Source organism: Mya arenaria, chromosome 6 (assembly GCF_026914265.1).
Source record: "Mya arenaria isolate MELC-2E11 chromosome 6, ASM2691426v1".
Lineage (NCBI taxonomy): Eukaryota > Metazoa > Mollusca > Bivalvia > Myida > Myidae > Mya > Mya arenaria.
This window is the reverse complement of record NC_069127.1, coordinates 9,596,521-9,612,063: the sequence shown is the minus strand read 5'-3', so window position 1 is coordinate 9,612,063 and position 15,543 is coordinate 9,596,521. Positions and strand designations below refer to the sequence as shown.

The following is a 15,543-nucleotide window of genomic DNA, read 5'->3' as shown; positions in this document are numbered from 1 at the left end:
TTTATTTGTACCAAAACTTTTTTATCTTCAATACGCCGATACATGGACATATTGACTGACAAATGAACGTAAACACAAACAAACAGGTATTGGTGTTCGAACAGGTGGAAAATGGTATTGATTGCAAGGGAGCGGAAGAACTATATGGTGGACAATGTCAACCCAGTCATTATTAACATAACAATTAACTTTATAAGAGACAGAGCACTGACCAACAGATTCCCATATTCAGTCATTTAGGTAGAGCCATGCGATGAAAGTAATGTTAAAATGGTGACGATTTGATGGTGGCGGTATAATGGTTGTGATACGACAATAGTACTATGATAGTTGTGATAAAATGGTGGCGGTTTGATGGTGATGGTAAGATTGTGTCGGTATGATGGTGATGGTAAGATTGTGTCGGTATTATGGTTATGGTAAGATTATGGCGGTTTGATGGTGATGGTAATATTGTGTCGGTATGATGGTGATGGTAAGATTGTGTCGGTATTGTGGTTATGGTAAGATTATGGCGGCATGATGGTGTTGGTAAGATTGTAGCTGCATGATGGTATTGGTAAGATTATGGCGGCCTGATGGTGTTGGTAAGATTATGGCAGTATGATGGTGTTGGTAAGATTATGGCGGTATGATGGTGTTGGTAAGATTATGGCGGCCTGATGGTGTTGGTAAGATTATGTCGGTATGATGGTGTTGATAAGATTGTGTCGGTATGATGGTATTGGTAAGATTAAGGCAGTATGATGGTATTGGTAAGATTGTGTCGTTATGATGGTGTTGGTGAGATTGTGGCGGTATGATGGTATTGGTAAGATTGTGTCGTTATGATGGTGTTGGTAAGATTGTGTCGGTATGATGGTATTGGTAAGATTGTGTCGGTATTATGGTGTTGGTAAGATTGTGTCGGTATGATGGTGTTGGTAAGATTATGGCAGTATGATGATATTGGTAAGATTATGGCGGTATGATGGTATTGGTAAGATTACGGCAGTATGATGGTGTTGGAAGTATTTTTGGGGCATGCTGGTATTGGTAAGATTATGGCGGTATTATAGTATTGGTAAGATTATGGCGGTACGATGATGTTTGTAAGATTATGGCAGTATGATGGTGTTGGTAAGATTATGTCGGTATGATGGTGTTGATAAGATTGTGTCGGTATGATGGTATTGGTAAGATTAAGGCAGTATGATGGTGTTGGTAAGATTGTGTCGTTATGATGGTGTTGGTGAGATTGTGGCGGTATGATGGTATTGGTAAGATTGTGTCCTTATGATGGTGTTGGTAAGATTGTGTCGGTATTATGGTTATGGCAAGATTGTGTCGGTATTATGGTTATGGTAAGATTGTGGCGGTATGATAGTTGCTGAACGATTGTAGTGGTATGATGGTTGTTGTAAGGTTCTGGCGATATGATGGTTGTTGAAGGATTATGGCGGTATGATTGTGTTGGTAATATTGTGGTGGTTTGATGGTTGTTGAAGGATTATGGCGGTATGATGGTAAGTGTAAGATATTTTTGTTGTGTCGGTGAATATATGATTGTTATTGCACAATGGTGGTAAAATGATGGGCGTATGGTGGTGGCGGTATGTGATAGCGGTAAGGCGAGGGCGATATGTTGGTGGCGGTATGTGATTGCGGTAAGGCGAGGGCGATATGTTGGTGGCGGTATGTGATGGCGGTAAGGCAAGCGCGATATGTTGGTGGCGGTATGTGAAGGCGGTAAGGCAAGGGCGATATGTTGGTAGCGGTATGTGAAAGCGGTAAGACAAGGGCGATATGTTGGTGGCGGTATGTGATAGCGGTAAGGCGAGGGCGATATGTTGGTGGCGGTATGTGATGGCGGTAAGGCGAGGGCGATATGTTGGTGGCGGTATGTGATTGCGGTAAGGCAAGGGCGATATGTTGGTGGCGGTATGTGATTGCGGTAAGGCGAGGGCGATATGTTGGTGCCGGTATGTGATGGCGGTAAGGCGAGGGCGATATGTTGGTGGCGGTATGTGATTGTGGGAAGACAAGGGCGTATGGTGGTGGCGGTATGTGAAAGCGGTAAGACAAGGGCGATATATTGGTGGCGGTATGTGAAGGCGGTAAGGCGAGGGCGATATGTTGGTGGCGGTATGTGATAGCGGTAAGGCAAGGGCGATATGTTGGTGGCGGTATGTGATGGCGGTAAGGCGAGGGCGATATGTTGGTGGCGGTATGTGATAGCGGTAAGGCAAGCGCTATATGTTGGTGGCGGTATGTAATAGTGGTAAGGCGAGGGCGATATGTTGGTGGCGGTATGTGATGGCGGTAAGGCGAGGGCGATATGTTGGTGGCGGTATGTGATTGCGGTAAGGCGAGGGCGATATGTTGGTGCCGGTATGTGATGGCAGTAAGGCGAGGGCGATATGTTGGTGGCGGTATGTGATTGCGGTAAGGCAAGGGCGTATGGTGGTGGCGATATGTGATTGCGGTAAGGCAAGGGCGATATGTTGGTGGCGGTATGTGATTGCGGTAAGGCGAGGGCGATATGTTGGTGCCGGTATGTGATGGCGGTAAGGCAAGCGCGATATGTTGGTGGCGGTATGTGAAGGCGGTAAGGCAAGGGCGTATGGTGGTGGCGGTATGTGAAGGCGGTAAGGCAAGGGCGATATGTTGGTGGCGGTATGTGAAGGCGGTAAGGCAAGGGCGTATGGTGGTGGCGGTATGTGAAAGCGGTAAGACAAGGGCGATATGTTGGTGGCGGTATGTGATAGCGGAAAGGCGAGGGCGATATGTTGGTGGCGGTATGTGATGGCGGTAAGGCAAGGGCGATATGTTGGTGGCGGTATGTGATGGCGGTAAGGCGAGGGCGATATTTTGGTGGCGGTATGTGATTGCGGTAAGGCAAGGGCGTATGGTGGTGGCGGTATGTGATTGCGGTAAGGCGAGGGCGATATGTTGGTGCCGGTATGTGATGGCGGTAAGGCGAGGGCGATATGTTGGTGGTGGTATGTGATTGCGGTAAGGCAAGGGCGATATGTTGGTGGCGGTATGTGATTGCGGTAGGCGAGGGTGATATGTTGGTGCCGGTATGTGATGGCGGTAAGGCGAGGGCGATATGTTGGTGGCGGTATGTGATGGCGGTAAGGCAAGGGTGTATGGTGGTGGCGGTATGTGATGGCGGTAAGGCAAGGGCGATATGTTGGTGGCGGTATGTGATTGCGGTAAGGCAAGGGCGTATGGTGGTGGCGGTATGTGAAGGCGGTAAGGCAAGGGCGATATGTTGGTGGCGGTATGTGATAGCGGTAAGGCAAGGGCGATATGTTGGTGGCGGTATGTGATAGCGGTAAGGCAAGGGCGTATGGAGGTGGCGGTATGTGATGGCGGTATGGCGAGGGCGATATGTTGGTGGCGGTATGTGATGGCGGTAAGGCAAGGGTGTATGGTGGTGGCGGTATGTGAAGGCGGTAGGGCAAGGGCGATATGTTGGTGGCGGTATGTGATGGCGGTAAGGCGAGGGCGATATGTTGGTGGCGGTATGTGATAGCGGTAAGGCAAGGGCGGTATGTTGGTGGCGGTATGTGATTGCGGTAAAGCAAGGGCGATATGTTGGTGGCGGTATGTGATTGCGGTAAGGCGAGGGCGATATGTTGGTGGCGGTATGTGATGGCGGTAAGGCGAGGGCGATATGTTGGTGGCGGTATGTGATTGCGGTAAGGCAAGGGCGATATGTTGGTGGCGGTATGTGATTGCGGTAGGCGAGGGTGATATGTTGGTGCCGGTATGTGATGGCGGTAAGGCGAGGGCGATATGTTGGTGGCGGTATGTGATTGCGGTAAGGCAAGGGTGTATGGTGGTGGCGGTATGTGATTGCGGTAAGGCGAGGGCGATATGTTGGTGGCGGTATGTGATGGCGGTAAGGCGAGGGCGATATGTTGGTGGCGGTATGTGATTGCGGTAAGGCAAGGGCGATATGTTGGTGGCGGTATGTGATTGCGGTAGGCGAGGGTGATATGTTGGTGCCGGTATGTGATGGCGGTAAGGCGAGGGCGATATGTTGGTGGCGGTATGTGATTGCGGTAAGGCAAGGGTGTATGGTGGTGGCGGTATGTGATGGCGGTAAGGCAAGGGCGATATGTTGGTGGCGGTATGTGATTGCGGTAAGGCAAGGGCGTATGGTGGTGGCGGTATGTGAAGGCGGTAAGGCAAGGGCGATATGTTGGTGGCGGTATGTGATAGCGGTAAGGCAAGGGCGATATGTTGGTGGCGGTATGTGATAGCGGTAAGGCAAGGGCGTATGGAGGTGGCGGTATGTGATGGCGGTATGGCGAGGGCGATATGTTGGTGGCGGTATGTGATGGCGGTAAGGCAAGGGTGTATGGTGGTGGCGGTATGTGAAGGCGGTAGGGCAAGGGCGATATGTTGGTGGCGGTATGTGATGGCGGTAAGGCGAGGGCGATATGTTGGTGGCGGTATGTGATAGCGGTAAGGCAAGGGCGGTATGTTGGTGGCGGTATGTGATTGCGGTAAAGCAAGGGCGATATGTTGGTGGCGGTATGTGATTGCGGTAAGGCGAGGGTGATATGTTGGTGGCGGTATGTGATGGCGGTAAGGCGAGGGCGATATGTTGGTGGCGGTATGTGATTGCGGTAAGGCAAGGGTGTATGGTGGTGGCGGTATGTGATGGCGGTAAGGCAAGGGCGATATGTTGGTGGCGGTATGTGATTGCGGTAAGGCAAGGGCGTATGGTGGTGGCGGTATGTGAAGGCGGTAAGGCAAGGGCGATATGTTGGTGGCGGTATGTGATAGCGGTAAGGCAAGGGCGATATGTTGGTGGCGGTATGTGATAGCGGTAAGGCAAGGGCGTATGGAGGTGGCGGTATGTGATGGCGGTATGGCGAGGGCGATATGTTGGTGGCGGTATGTGATGGCGGTAAGGCAAGGGTGTATGGTGGTGGCGGTATGTGAAGGCGGTAGGGCAAGGGCGATATGTTGGTGGCGGTATGTGATGGCGGTAAGGCGAGGGCGATATGTTGGTGGCGGTATGTGATAGCGGTAAGGCAAGGGCGGTATGTTGGTGGCGGTATGTTATTGCGGTAAAGCAAGGGCGGTATGTTGGTGGCGGTATGTGATTGCGGTAAGGCGAGGGCGATATGTTGGTGGCGGTATGTGATGGCGGTAAGGCAAGGGCGATATGTTGGTGGCGGTATGTGATGGCGGTAAGGCGAGGGCGATATGTTGGTGGTGGTATGTGATTGCGGTAAGGCAAGGGCGATATGTTGGTGGCGGTATGTGATTGCGGTAAGGCAAGGGCGGTATGTTGGTGGCGGTATGTGATTGCGGTAAAGCAAGGGCGATATGTTGGTGGCGGTATGTGATGGCGGTAAGGCGAGGGCGATATGTTGGTGGCGGTATGTGATTGCGGTAAGGCGAGGGCGATATGTTGGTGGCGGTATGTGATGGCGGTAAGGCGAGGGCGATATGTTGATGGCAGTATAATGACGGAAGATAGTGGTGACATGATAGTGATGGCATGATCGTGGCGGTATGTTTTGTCGGTATGATGGTTTCGGTATGGTGTTTACGAGAACAGTTCACATACTTAGTATTCCAGTTTTTTAAAAAAAAGATGTCACGTTTGGAAAACTGTTTACGTTATGTGTACATGCATATACGTATATCGCATACGATAAATAATGGACTATCATCTTGACCTTTTGTGAGGCATAGCGGTAATCACTCGAATTTATCCGAAATTAGAAACAGTTGCTTTGGGTTTTGCTGAATCTCCTTAATAATAATGGATGGGACCAAGGCTTAAGTTTTCCCCGAATACCATTATATAAACTCACATACAAAACAACAAAATAAATAATATTTCAATGTTATTTTGGAAGTCACAGGGAAGCATTCGGGAAAACGATCAATATAAACAGCATGAACTAGCAACATGAGCAAATTTTGTCAAGGTAACGCATGCTTGACAGAAAATGGAATATATATCAATGTATTGCAACAAAGAAACTGACACGATCTTGAAACATTACTTCAAAGTCTATTCAATGGAAACGTCTAAATGTCATTACTATGGACAGAATATAAATCAAAACATTGAGGTGTAGATTGTCAAGTAAATCATGCTTGCAACGAAAATGAATAACGGATGACATGTTGTAAGATTGGAACAAACTTGTTGGCAAGTAAAATAGAACGTAGTTTAGCAGTACCTTTTATAACAAATAAAAATTGTGATGGCAATTATGAAACTGCACTGAAAATATTAATGAATTTCCGCCAAACTCGATTTCTCTTTTTCCTAAGTACCTTTAAAAAATACAACTTTACGTAAGTACGCGCCATAACCGTATTACTAGTATTTCGCCCGAAAATAACGAAATAACTCCAGTGTATAATTAAAGATCTTTATAGTTGCTTTATACAAAGTCAATAGCTGCTTCAATTTACCAAAACTTCGTTTAGATCAAGTAAATGACCTATTTGGCAGCAACATTTAACTTTTGACTATAATTTGGTTGGCAGTTACGTCAGTACTAACGGTCGATTTTTCGTGCAAGACTTTTTGAAATTGTCTCCTCTAGCCCGCCGAACTGCTAGCTTCACGCCGCTAGTCCGCCGGACTGCTAGCTTCACGCTGCTAGCCCGCCTGACTGCTAATTTCACGCCGCTAGTCCGCCGAACTGCTAGCTTCACGCCGCTAGTCCGCCGGACTTCTAGCTTCACGCTGCTAGCCCGCCTGACTGCTAATTTCACGCCGCTAGTCCGCCGAACTGCTAGCTTCACGCCGCTAGTCCGCCGGACTGCTAGCTTCACGCTGCTAGCCCGCCTGACTGCTAATTTCACGCCGCTAGCCAGCCGGATTGCTTAATTTATGCTGCTAGTCGGCCAGACTGCAAACTTCATGCTGCTAGTCCGCCGGACTGCTAATTTCACGCTGCTACCCGGCCGGACTGCTAATTTAACGCTGCTGGTCCGCCGGATTGCTAACTTCACGTCACCTGGCTGCTAGGCCGACAGTTTGCTACATCATCTAAGATCACCAGGTCGCAAAATCACCAGGCCGCTAACTTCATATTTCCATTGCCTCATTAATGTATTTTTTGTGAACAATCTTATTACTAGTCAAAGTTCTTTACGTATTACATGAGTTGTCATTCATTTTAGGATGTATTAATACACAAGGTCACTATAATTCATCAAAACGAATTTTGGTGAGTTTGATCAATTGAATTAAGCGACCTTAATAAAGAATATTAAATAACCTCTCACTATCTTGTACCATCTTTAACTTATTCCTTACCTTACTTAGTAACAATATTCTGAGGAAATAATCTTTGGTATATTTCGTGTTCACTGCTAGTATAACCTCTCCTTGATTTATGGGACTAATTTTGCGTTGTCTGTTCCTGACCGTTTAGCACCTTTGGCGTGTATTTAATGATTCGCCGTTTAGTGCTATAATTACTGTCCCCATGACGGTAAAGTTGGAAGGTAGTTGGCAGTTGCCAGTTGGGGATTCGAATATTCAACTACCTGCCAGTTGCCAGTTGGGGAGTCGAATATTCAGCTACAACTGGCAACTGGCAGGTAGTTGAATATTCGAATCCCCAACTGGCAACTGGCAGGTAGTTGAATATTCGACTCCACAACTGGCAACTGGCAGGTAGTTGAATATTCGAATCCCCAACTGGCAACTGGCAGGTAGTTGAATATTCGACTCCACAACTGGCAACTGGCAGGTAGTTGAATATTCGACTCCACAACTGGCAACTGGCAGGTAGTTGAATATTCGACTCCCCAACTGGCAACTGGTAGGTAGTTGAATATTCGAATCCCCAACTGGCAACTGGCAGGTAGTTGAATATTCGACTCCCCAACTGGCAACTGGCAGGTAGTTGAATATTCGACTCCCCAACTGGCAACTGGCAGGTAGTTGAATATTCGACTCCCCAACTGGCAACTGGCAGGTAGTTGAATATTCGACTCCCCAACTGGCAACTGGCAGGTAGTTGAATATTCGACTCCCCAACTGGCAACTGGCAGGTAGTTGAATATTCGACTCCCCAACTGGCAACTGGCAGGTAGTTGAATATTCGACTCCCCAACTGGCAACTGGCAGGTAGTTGAATATTCGACTCCCCAACTGGCAACTGGCAGGTAGTTGAATATTCGACTCCCCAACTGGCAACTGGCAGGTAGTTGAATATTCGACTCCCCAACTGGCAACTGGCAGGTAGTTGAATATTCGACTCCCCAACTGGCAACTGGCAGGTAGTTGAATATTCGACTCCCCAACTGGCAACTGGCAGGTAGTTGAATATTCGACTCCCCAACTGGCAACTGGCAGGTAGTTGAATATTCGACTCCCCAACTGGCAACTGGCAGGTAGTTGAATATTCGACTCCCCAACTGGCAACTGGCAGGTAGTTGAATATTCGACTCCCCAACTGGCAACTGGCAGGTAGTTGAATATTCGACTCCCCAACTGGCAACTGGCAGGTAGTTGAATATTCGAATCCCCAACTGGCAACTGGTAGGTAGTTGAATATTCGAATCCCCAACTGGCAACTGGCAGGTAGTTGAATATTCGAATCCCCAACTACCAACTTCCAACTACCTTCCAACCTTACCATCATCACTCTTAACTTTTTTCTCCATTTTCGAAATTGAACTTGATGTAATTGGGGGTTTTTGCGCTCGTAAGTAGTATACCTTTATCATTCATTCACCGACGTTCCTGGGTTGAACAAGTACTGACGACAAAATTTACCCAGCACTACCCTTTAAATGCCGAGCGCTAGGCAAGTGAGCTACTGGTACCATATTTTAACGTCTTTCGGTTTGACACGGCGGGGGTTGATCCCACAACTATCTGCATCGGGATCGAACGCTTTGCCACTGAGCTATCGGGGCGGTTTATCATTACTGTTGACAATCAAATTTATATTATTTCCATAGTAGCCAAAAGTTAAACCATGGATAACTTATCCAGTTTTATACAAATGACTGCTGACAACCACAAATCAATTTAGCAGACTGCAAAAACGCCAAATTCCATTTCCATCGTGGCAGACCTGCTCAGCGTCGGTCCATCCTTTGGTAATGGTGTTATCCAGGAGGTAGCAATGACTTCCAAAGGACTCCCAATTAGCTTCACATTCCTGAAAATACGATGCATTGTTTAATGGCTGTGGCTCATTCAAGTCACTTATATTATTGGTAAGCATGTGAAGGTATGATTGTTGGGTTGTGGTAAGAGTGTGGCGGTATGATGGTTATGGTAAGACCAGTGCTGTGTAATTGACAAATACAATATACGAATACCTTCTTCGTATTGCTTTGTTTACTGCTTCTCATGTAACACAGGCTCAGGGAAAGAAGCAGAACATTATCAAAGCACTGAAAGTACTGCTGGGTACGAATGGCAGGACGACACTGTACTTTTTCATGTTGCATGGAGAGGCAGATTAAAAACTTCAATGTAATGGACAATATTTTCAGAGCTTAAGGAATGCAAAATGTATTATACTGTGCTGATGTTCCACTAGTGCAGTCTTGGTCATTGGATGAGGATATAATAAATAGGAGCGCACATAAAGTAATGTTCGTCCTGTACATTTTTGAAAATAAAAGAACGAAATAAACACAATTAAGAGATTTTTTTAAGAAAAGGTCGAAAAATTGTATTTTTAAACGCTGTATTTTTGAGTTCTGAAATGCCACTTATGCATGTGGTTCGTGCTGAAATCACTACTTGGAAGCAATGAATGGCAAGAGGTCAGGATGTTGGTATTTTAATGGAGATCATCCTGGACGAAAACATTATAATTGATAAATATTAGGTTTAAAAATAAGGCAAACACTTTCATACCTTTCCTCACGATATTCTCCACAAAGTCCACCCTCCTTACACGTACCAGAACAACAATCACGTTGGAACGTTACTCGACATCATCATCATCATCATCATCATCATCATCATCATCATCATCATCATCATCATCATCATCATCATCATCTTCATCATCATCATCATCATCATCATCATCATCATCATCATCATCATCATCATCATCATCATCATCGTCGTCGTCGTCGTCTTCGTCGTCGTCACAACCACCACCACCATCATCATCATCATCATCATCATCATCATCGTCGTCGTCGTCGTCGTCGTCATCATCTTCATCATCATCATCATCATCATCATCATCATCATCATCATCATCATCATCATCATCATCATCATCATCATCATCATCATCATCAATTATGTTACGCGGTGATCCGGTACCAGAGGTGTAGAAGCTGGGACGGCAGGGGCGGCGGCCGCCGCTTCAAAATTTCGATGAGTGGCGAAAAATTAAATTTCCCTTTTTATGAGAAAGGATACAGTGCTGGTGAAAGACTATTTGAGTCATTGATACAATGATACAAAGTGATCATCAATTACGGTCATGCAACCGGCGTCTGTTGTAGGTCACCTTGGTGACAGAATACTGTACACCACCTGTACACCACCTGTGGGGATTCAGCACATTTCTACAATATGGTGAGGTAGATTGTTAATTGTGTAATAAATGCTGTAAGACAAAGTTTTAAGCATTTTGAGAACTTTATTTATTTCAGACTGCAAATGTGGTGTTATCTTTATCAATTTGTGAGTTTATTTAACGGTGTTTTAAGTAATCAATAGTTGCTATAAAGCGTTCCCAGAATCGCATCAGATCGCACCATTTATCAAAGATGTTCGTAAAATTTGCCAGGAACACCGTAACGAACCTCAAAACAATACTCCTAAATTCGAACGAATAAACGAAAGGACTGCTTTATAAAAGTACTTGATTGTATCCCGAAATTGCTAAACTTTAGGAACAGACAACAGTTTTCAAAGCTATAAAGAAAAGAAAAATGAATAAAGGGCATTTGTAATATAAAAAAGTTATAATCATTGTATGTGCATCAATTCAAACAGAGTTCATAAAAATAATACTGGGTGGAAATCTGAGTGTCAGTAAGATACGACCCGCGATCACGGCGGTATCTGACAGACGACACGGTGATTCTCTTCACACGACTTGGGCTCGAGTGCACCGGCAGCCCCCGTCAGGACGAAGCAGTAATGCAAGTTTATAGGTATCGCCGTCCACACTCCCGTGTCGTTTGAGAGGTGTTTAGAGAGCATGCCGCGTATGAGGATGAGGTTATCGCCTGTGGAAATATACATACCACAGATTTCAGCAAGTTTGTAATCAGAGTCGTGATAAAGGGGTAGAAATGAAATTATAGGGTCAATCAGATTCGATATCTACATAGCTATATGTTTACATATTTGTTTAAATGAATAATCGCAAGGCCTGCAAAAATTGTAAATATGATTAAAAAGCTTAGACCCACTCAGGAGGCTGTACACTATTTATGGTAATATACTAAGTGTTTGTATTTGCATTCATATGTGGGCCAATGACATAAGAATTTTCAAATTTCCTGTTCATTAATTTTACGTAGACCGATTTTGTCAAATGCACGAAAAATAGTAATTTAGAGGATATTTTAGTCAATCTATTTGTCCAGGCTTACTTGTTAAACTTGTGTCAGTATAAAACAGTAGCATGCTTGGTGTTCGTATTTTCTGTTGGCCTGTTGTCTAGGATATTTGAAATTTTCTGTTATTTACTTTCACGTAGATCGATTCCGCCAAAATTGAGCTCTTACATATACGTAGTACGTACATACCTGAATAACAGCCTTGTGTATTTTTATTTAGTTATAATTATTTTTTATAACACTGATATAAAGAAATTTCAGACTTCCTATTCGAAGAATTATCCGAATGACTATGCCTTTGTCTTGTCTCACATATGTTGTCCGTGAATAGTTCAAGGCTTGCGTAGTTTATATCCTGTCTGTTCTGTAAAGGGACTAAACACTGGCTGATACGGTTGAAAAAAAAAAGAAACTGTCAAAGACGTACATGAAATTGACATTGTTGTGCACAATGCATCGAATATCGCCTACGACACATGCATATTTCGCAGTTTCTGCGCATTTTTCCAGTTCAAAATTTCCTAGGGTTTACTACCAATAGAAATAGACAGTTATGAGTTAAATTGTTAAACCATTACGCGCTATTTCAAATGTGGAAACACACATGAGACAGCAACTTGATTGTTGCGTTTATTATTTTAACCATGTAAAGTGAAATATTATAGGCCTTTCTTCTAATTCGCATTTACAAATCTATGTTTGTTTTGAGGAAATACTGTATTTGCCGATTGATGGACCATCTGGTGTCTAGTCCCTTAAATAAAGAAGATTACTAAAGTAGAAGTAAATCGATTTTAGTTAACTTTGTATATAGACCTCCTGATTCTTCACAAAACTGGATAGATCTATTTGAAACTCAATACAACAGATTCGGAAGCAAGGATAGTGAAGTATATGCTCTAGGGGACTTTAACATCAATTATTTTCCAGACAAAACAGATAAATTCAATAATGCAAAATGGGAAAATTTTCTTTCTAAAATTATAGACCATATATATACAACAAGAAAAGATCTCATCTCAGATATTGCTGTATATAAGTATACCATAAGCGACCTCTTGCCTATCGCTTTCACGAGATCAGTAAAAAAGAAACAAGTGAAAATTTAAAACAGTTACGATTCAATAACATATCGATGTTATAAAAGCTTCGATGAAGATTTTTAAAGCAGATTAAGTTAACTCGAATCTGATCCTTATCGATTCAAAAGCAGATCCAAACTTTGCTTTGGACATTTTATACGATATAATTCATACTGCTCTTTCTAACCATACGACAATCAAACAAAAGAGAATTAAACATGCCAGTCAACCGTTTTGGTTCTCGGACCAAATAAAACAAACTTTTTTTGAGGGATTATTATTTTTTGCACAAAGATTTTGAAAATTACAAAAAAATACACGAAACAAAAGTTCATCTATGATACGCAAAAGCAAGAATTGCTTCTATAACGATGCTATCAAAAATAATAAATCTTCAAAGTTTCTTTGGCAAAACCTGAATGATAACAAACCAATTAAGTATTCCAAATGAACTTATAATTAATGAAAAAGATATTGAGGGTACAGTGGAAATATTGGAAGCCTTAAATTCTCACCTCATCAATATATCTAAAATAATTAAGAGAAAACCATTTGCTAATTGAACGAAGCTTCTGTTGTCCCGATACACAAATCAGGAAATAAGTACGAACCGGGAAACTATCGCCCTATATCCATTCTCAATACTTTATCAAAGATATCTGAACGACATATTGCGTCTCAGTTGCAAATGTTTTTTAAGAGAACAGATATTATACACAAAAGTCAGTCGGGTTTCCGTCCAAATCACTCATGTCAGACTGCATTAACCCATCTTATAGATACATGGTTGAAGGGTATAGACAGTGGTGATTATATAGGGGCCATTTACCTCGATCTCCGAAAAGCATTTGACTTCGTTGACCATGAAATACTCGTACACAAACTTAAACTTTAGGCCACAACAAATTGATCATTTGTTCGTCGGATTTGCCGCACCTAAAATTCGAAAAACGAAAAAAAAATAAAAAAAAAACTCTTTTTTTGCGCCCGCACTTACTATTTGGCCGCGCATATTATTTATTTTTTTACTTCTGAATTTCCTCTAGTTTCTGAAGTTTTTTTTACTTAAAATTTGAACCTGCAACGTCGACTTCGCCTTTTTTTGAAGGTGTTTCCATGCTTTACATTCTCCGCGAGCAAACTTTCCTCGTGTCAGGACAAAATCAGGTCCGGGTAACCGCAAAACAGTCGAAATTTGTTGACAGTCTTTTTTGTCGGGAATATTTTGCAGGACGCACCGTTATTATCTATTACCGGTATTAATTTGCAGGATACTTTCAGTCTTCGTTAATGTAAAATACACATTTTTAACTGAAAATCAGTGTCAAAGTCAATGGATTATAGTCTTCAGTAAACAACAACAGTTTCACAGCGTCGAAGGCAATAATTGTTTATGTGTGTTTTAAGTAATTCATTGTTTTGTACTCAAAATTTAGTGTTAAATGATAACTAAATCAGATTTTGAGTGCAAAACTTATATTAAAATACACGGACACTCGACTTACAACATGTTTTCGTGAGTTATTTTTTAAATTCTAAAATGCATTTCTCAGTTTTATACTCGTAATTGATAACAATAGAAGGACTTGTAAATGTTTCAGAAACAGTGTATTTATGCACCATTCAATTGTAACCATGCCCCCCCCCCCCCAGGACCGGGGGTATACCGGAGATAGCCGGTGAAATGGGGTGTGTTTTCACCATCCAGGTGGCCCCGCAGTGCCGTTGGTTTTACCCGGGGTTGGCTGGACCGAAAGTCAAAGTCCCCGCTATTCCCCGGACCATGGGGGTCGTGTTTACATTGACTAGTGCATTACACATACATGTACATGTTCAGTATAAAAATAACATCAGTAAAATCAGAAAATAAAACCTTTTATAAGTAAAATGACTGTTTTAATTTTCTCAATTCTTTGTTCTTATCCATTTGTTTTCTTTGATCGATTTGTAGTTAAGTGGCCTGTTATTAAAGTGGCCTGTTTCTTACGGGCATTGAAGCTATGGAGGGTGTCATGATTTTTTTTTCAAGGCACGGACCTATAAACCATTGGTTCGTGGTAAAGGCGAGATCTTGAAAGGGAAACATCTTTATTCCACCACCTGCTCTAATATAATGACCGGTGCCACATTTGCAGATTTGTTTAATACTGCTTCAATTGTGTTGTCCCGCAATTTAATCGGCAGTGTCTTAAGTAATAGTAAAGCACTGGATCTTAATGCCATGTGTTATATATTGAGACAGATTTTCATGTGATACAATCAAAACCGTTTCATTTATATTTAAACTTCATTTATATTTAAACTAAGAACCTATGTTTGCAATTAAAAAGCATTTCTTGACATATTGCATGATAAATTTAGTAAGAAATAAACTTTTTAATTTTTATTTTATTTTTCGCCTTGCGCTCGCCTCTGAATTGCCTTAAATTAAAAAAAAGTATTTTAATTTTTTTTTCGCTCGCTCGCTCCTACTTTTTTGGGCAAAATCCATAGAACAAATGATCAATTTGTTGTGGCCTTATCACTTCACAGAAAAGTCTATAAAATTATTAGAACTAACAGGATGCAATTTGTGAAAATGAAAACTATGTCGGGTGTCCCACATTGATCAATACTCGGTCCCTTACTTTTTCTAATATACATCAATGATATGCCTTTAATTTCTTTCAATTCATGTTTTGACTTATATGCAGATGATTCCATGTTATACAAAATAGGTCCAAGTATATTGAGCATTCAATCAGATCTACAAAAAGTCTTAATAGTGTGGACTGTTTGTGTAAGACAAATAATATGTCAATCCATCCATCAAAAACCAAATGTATGATTCTATTTACTAATTTTAAGGCAAAACATGCAATGCAACTTGAACTATCAATAGATGGATTGTCAGTAGAAAACTTGAAATGTCAAAAGGTCCTCG

General features: G+C 42.7%; 1 protein-coding gene across 1 annotated transcript; it reads right to left on the bottom strand.

The window, feature by feature from the left end:
* Positions 1-1,489: 1,489 nt before the first annotated feature.
* Positions 1,490-5,494, bottom strand: LOC128237109 (adhesive plaque matrix protein-like). Its single transcript, XM_052952329.1, has one exon. It carries the CDS (start codon positions 5,492-5,494, stop codon positions 1,490-1,492), a length of 4,005 nt encoding a protein of 1,334 aa, XP_052808289.1.
* Positions 5,495-15,543: the final 10,049 nt, after the last annotated feature.

Coding starts and splice junctions, on each gene's coding strand:
- LOC128237109 (XM_052952329.1), bottom strand. CDS start 5,494: ATGTCACCACTATCTTCCGTCATTATACTGCCATCAACATATCGCCCT.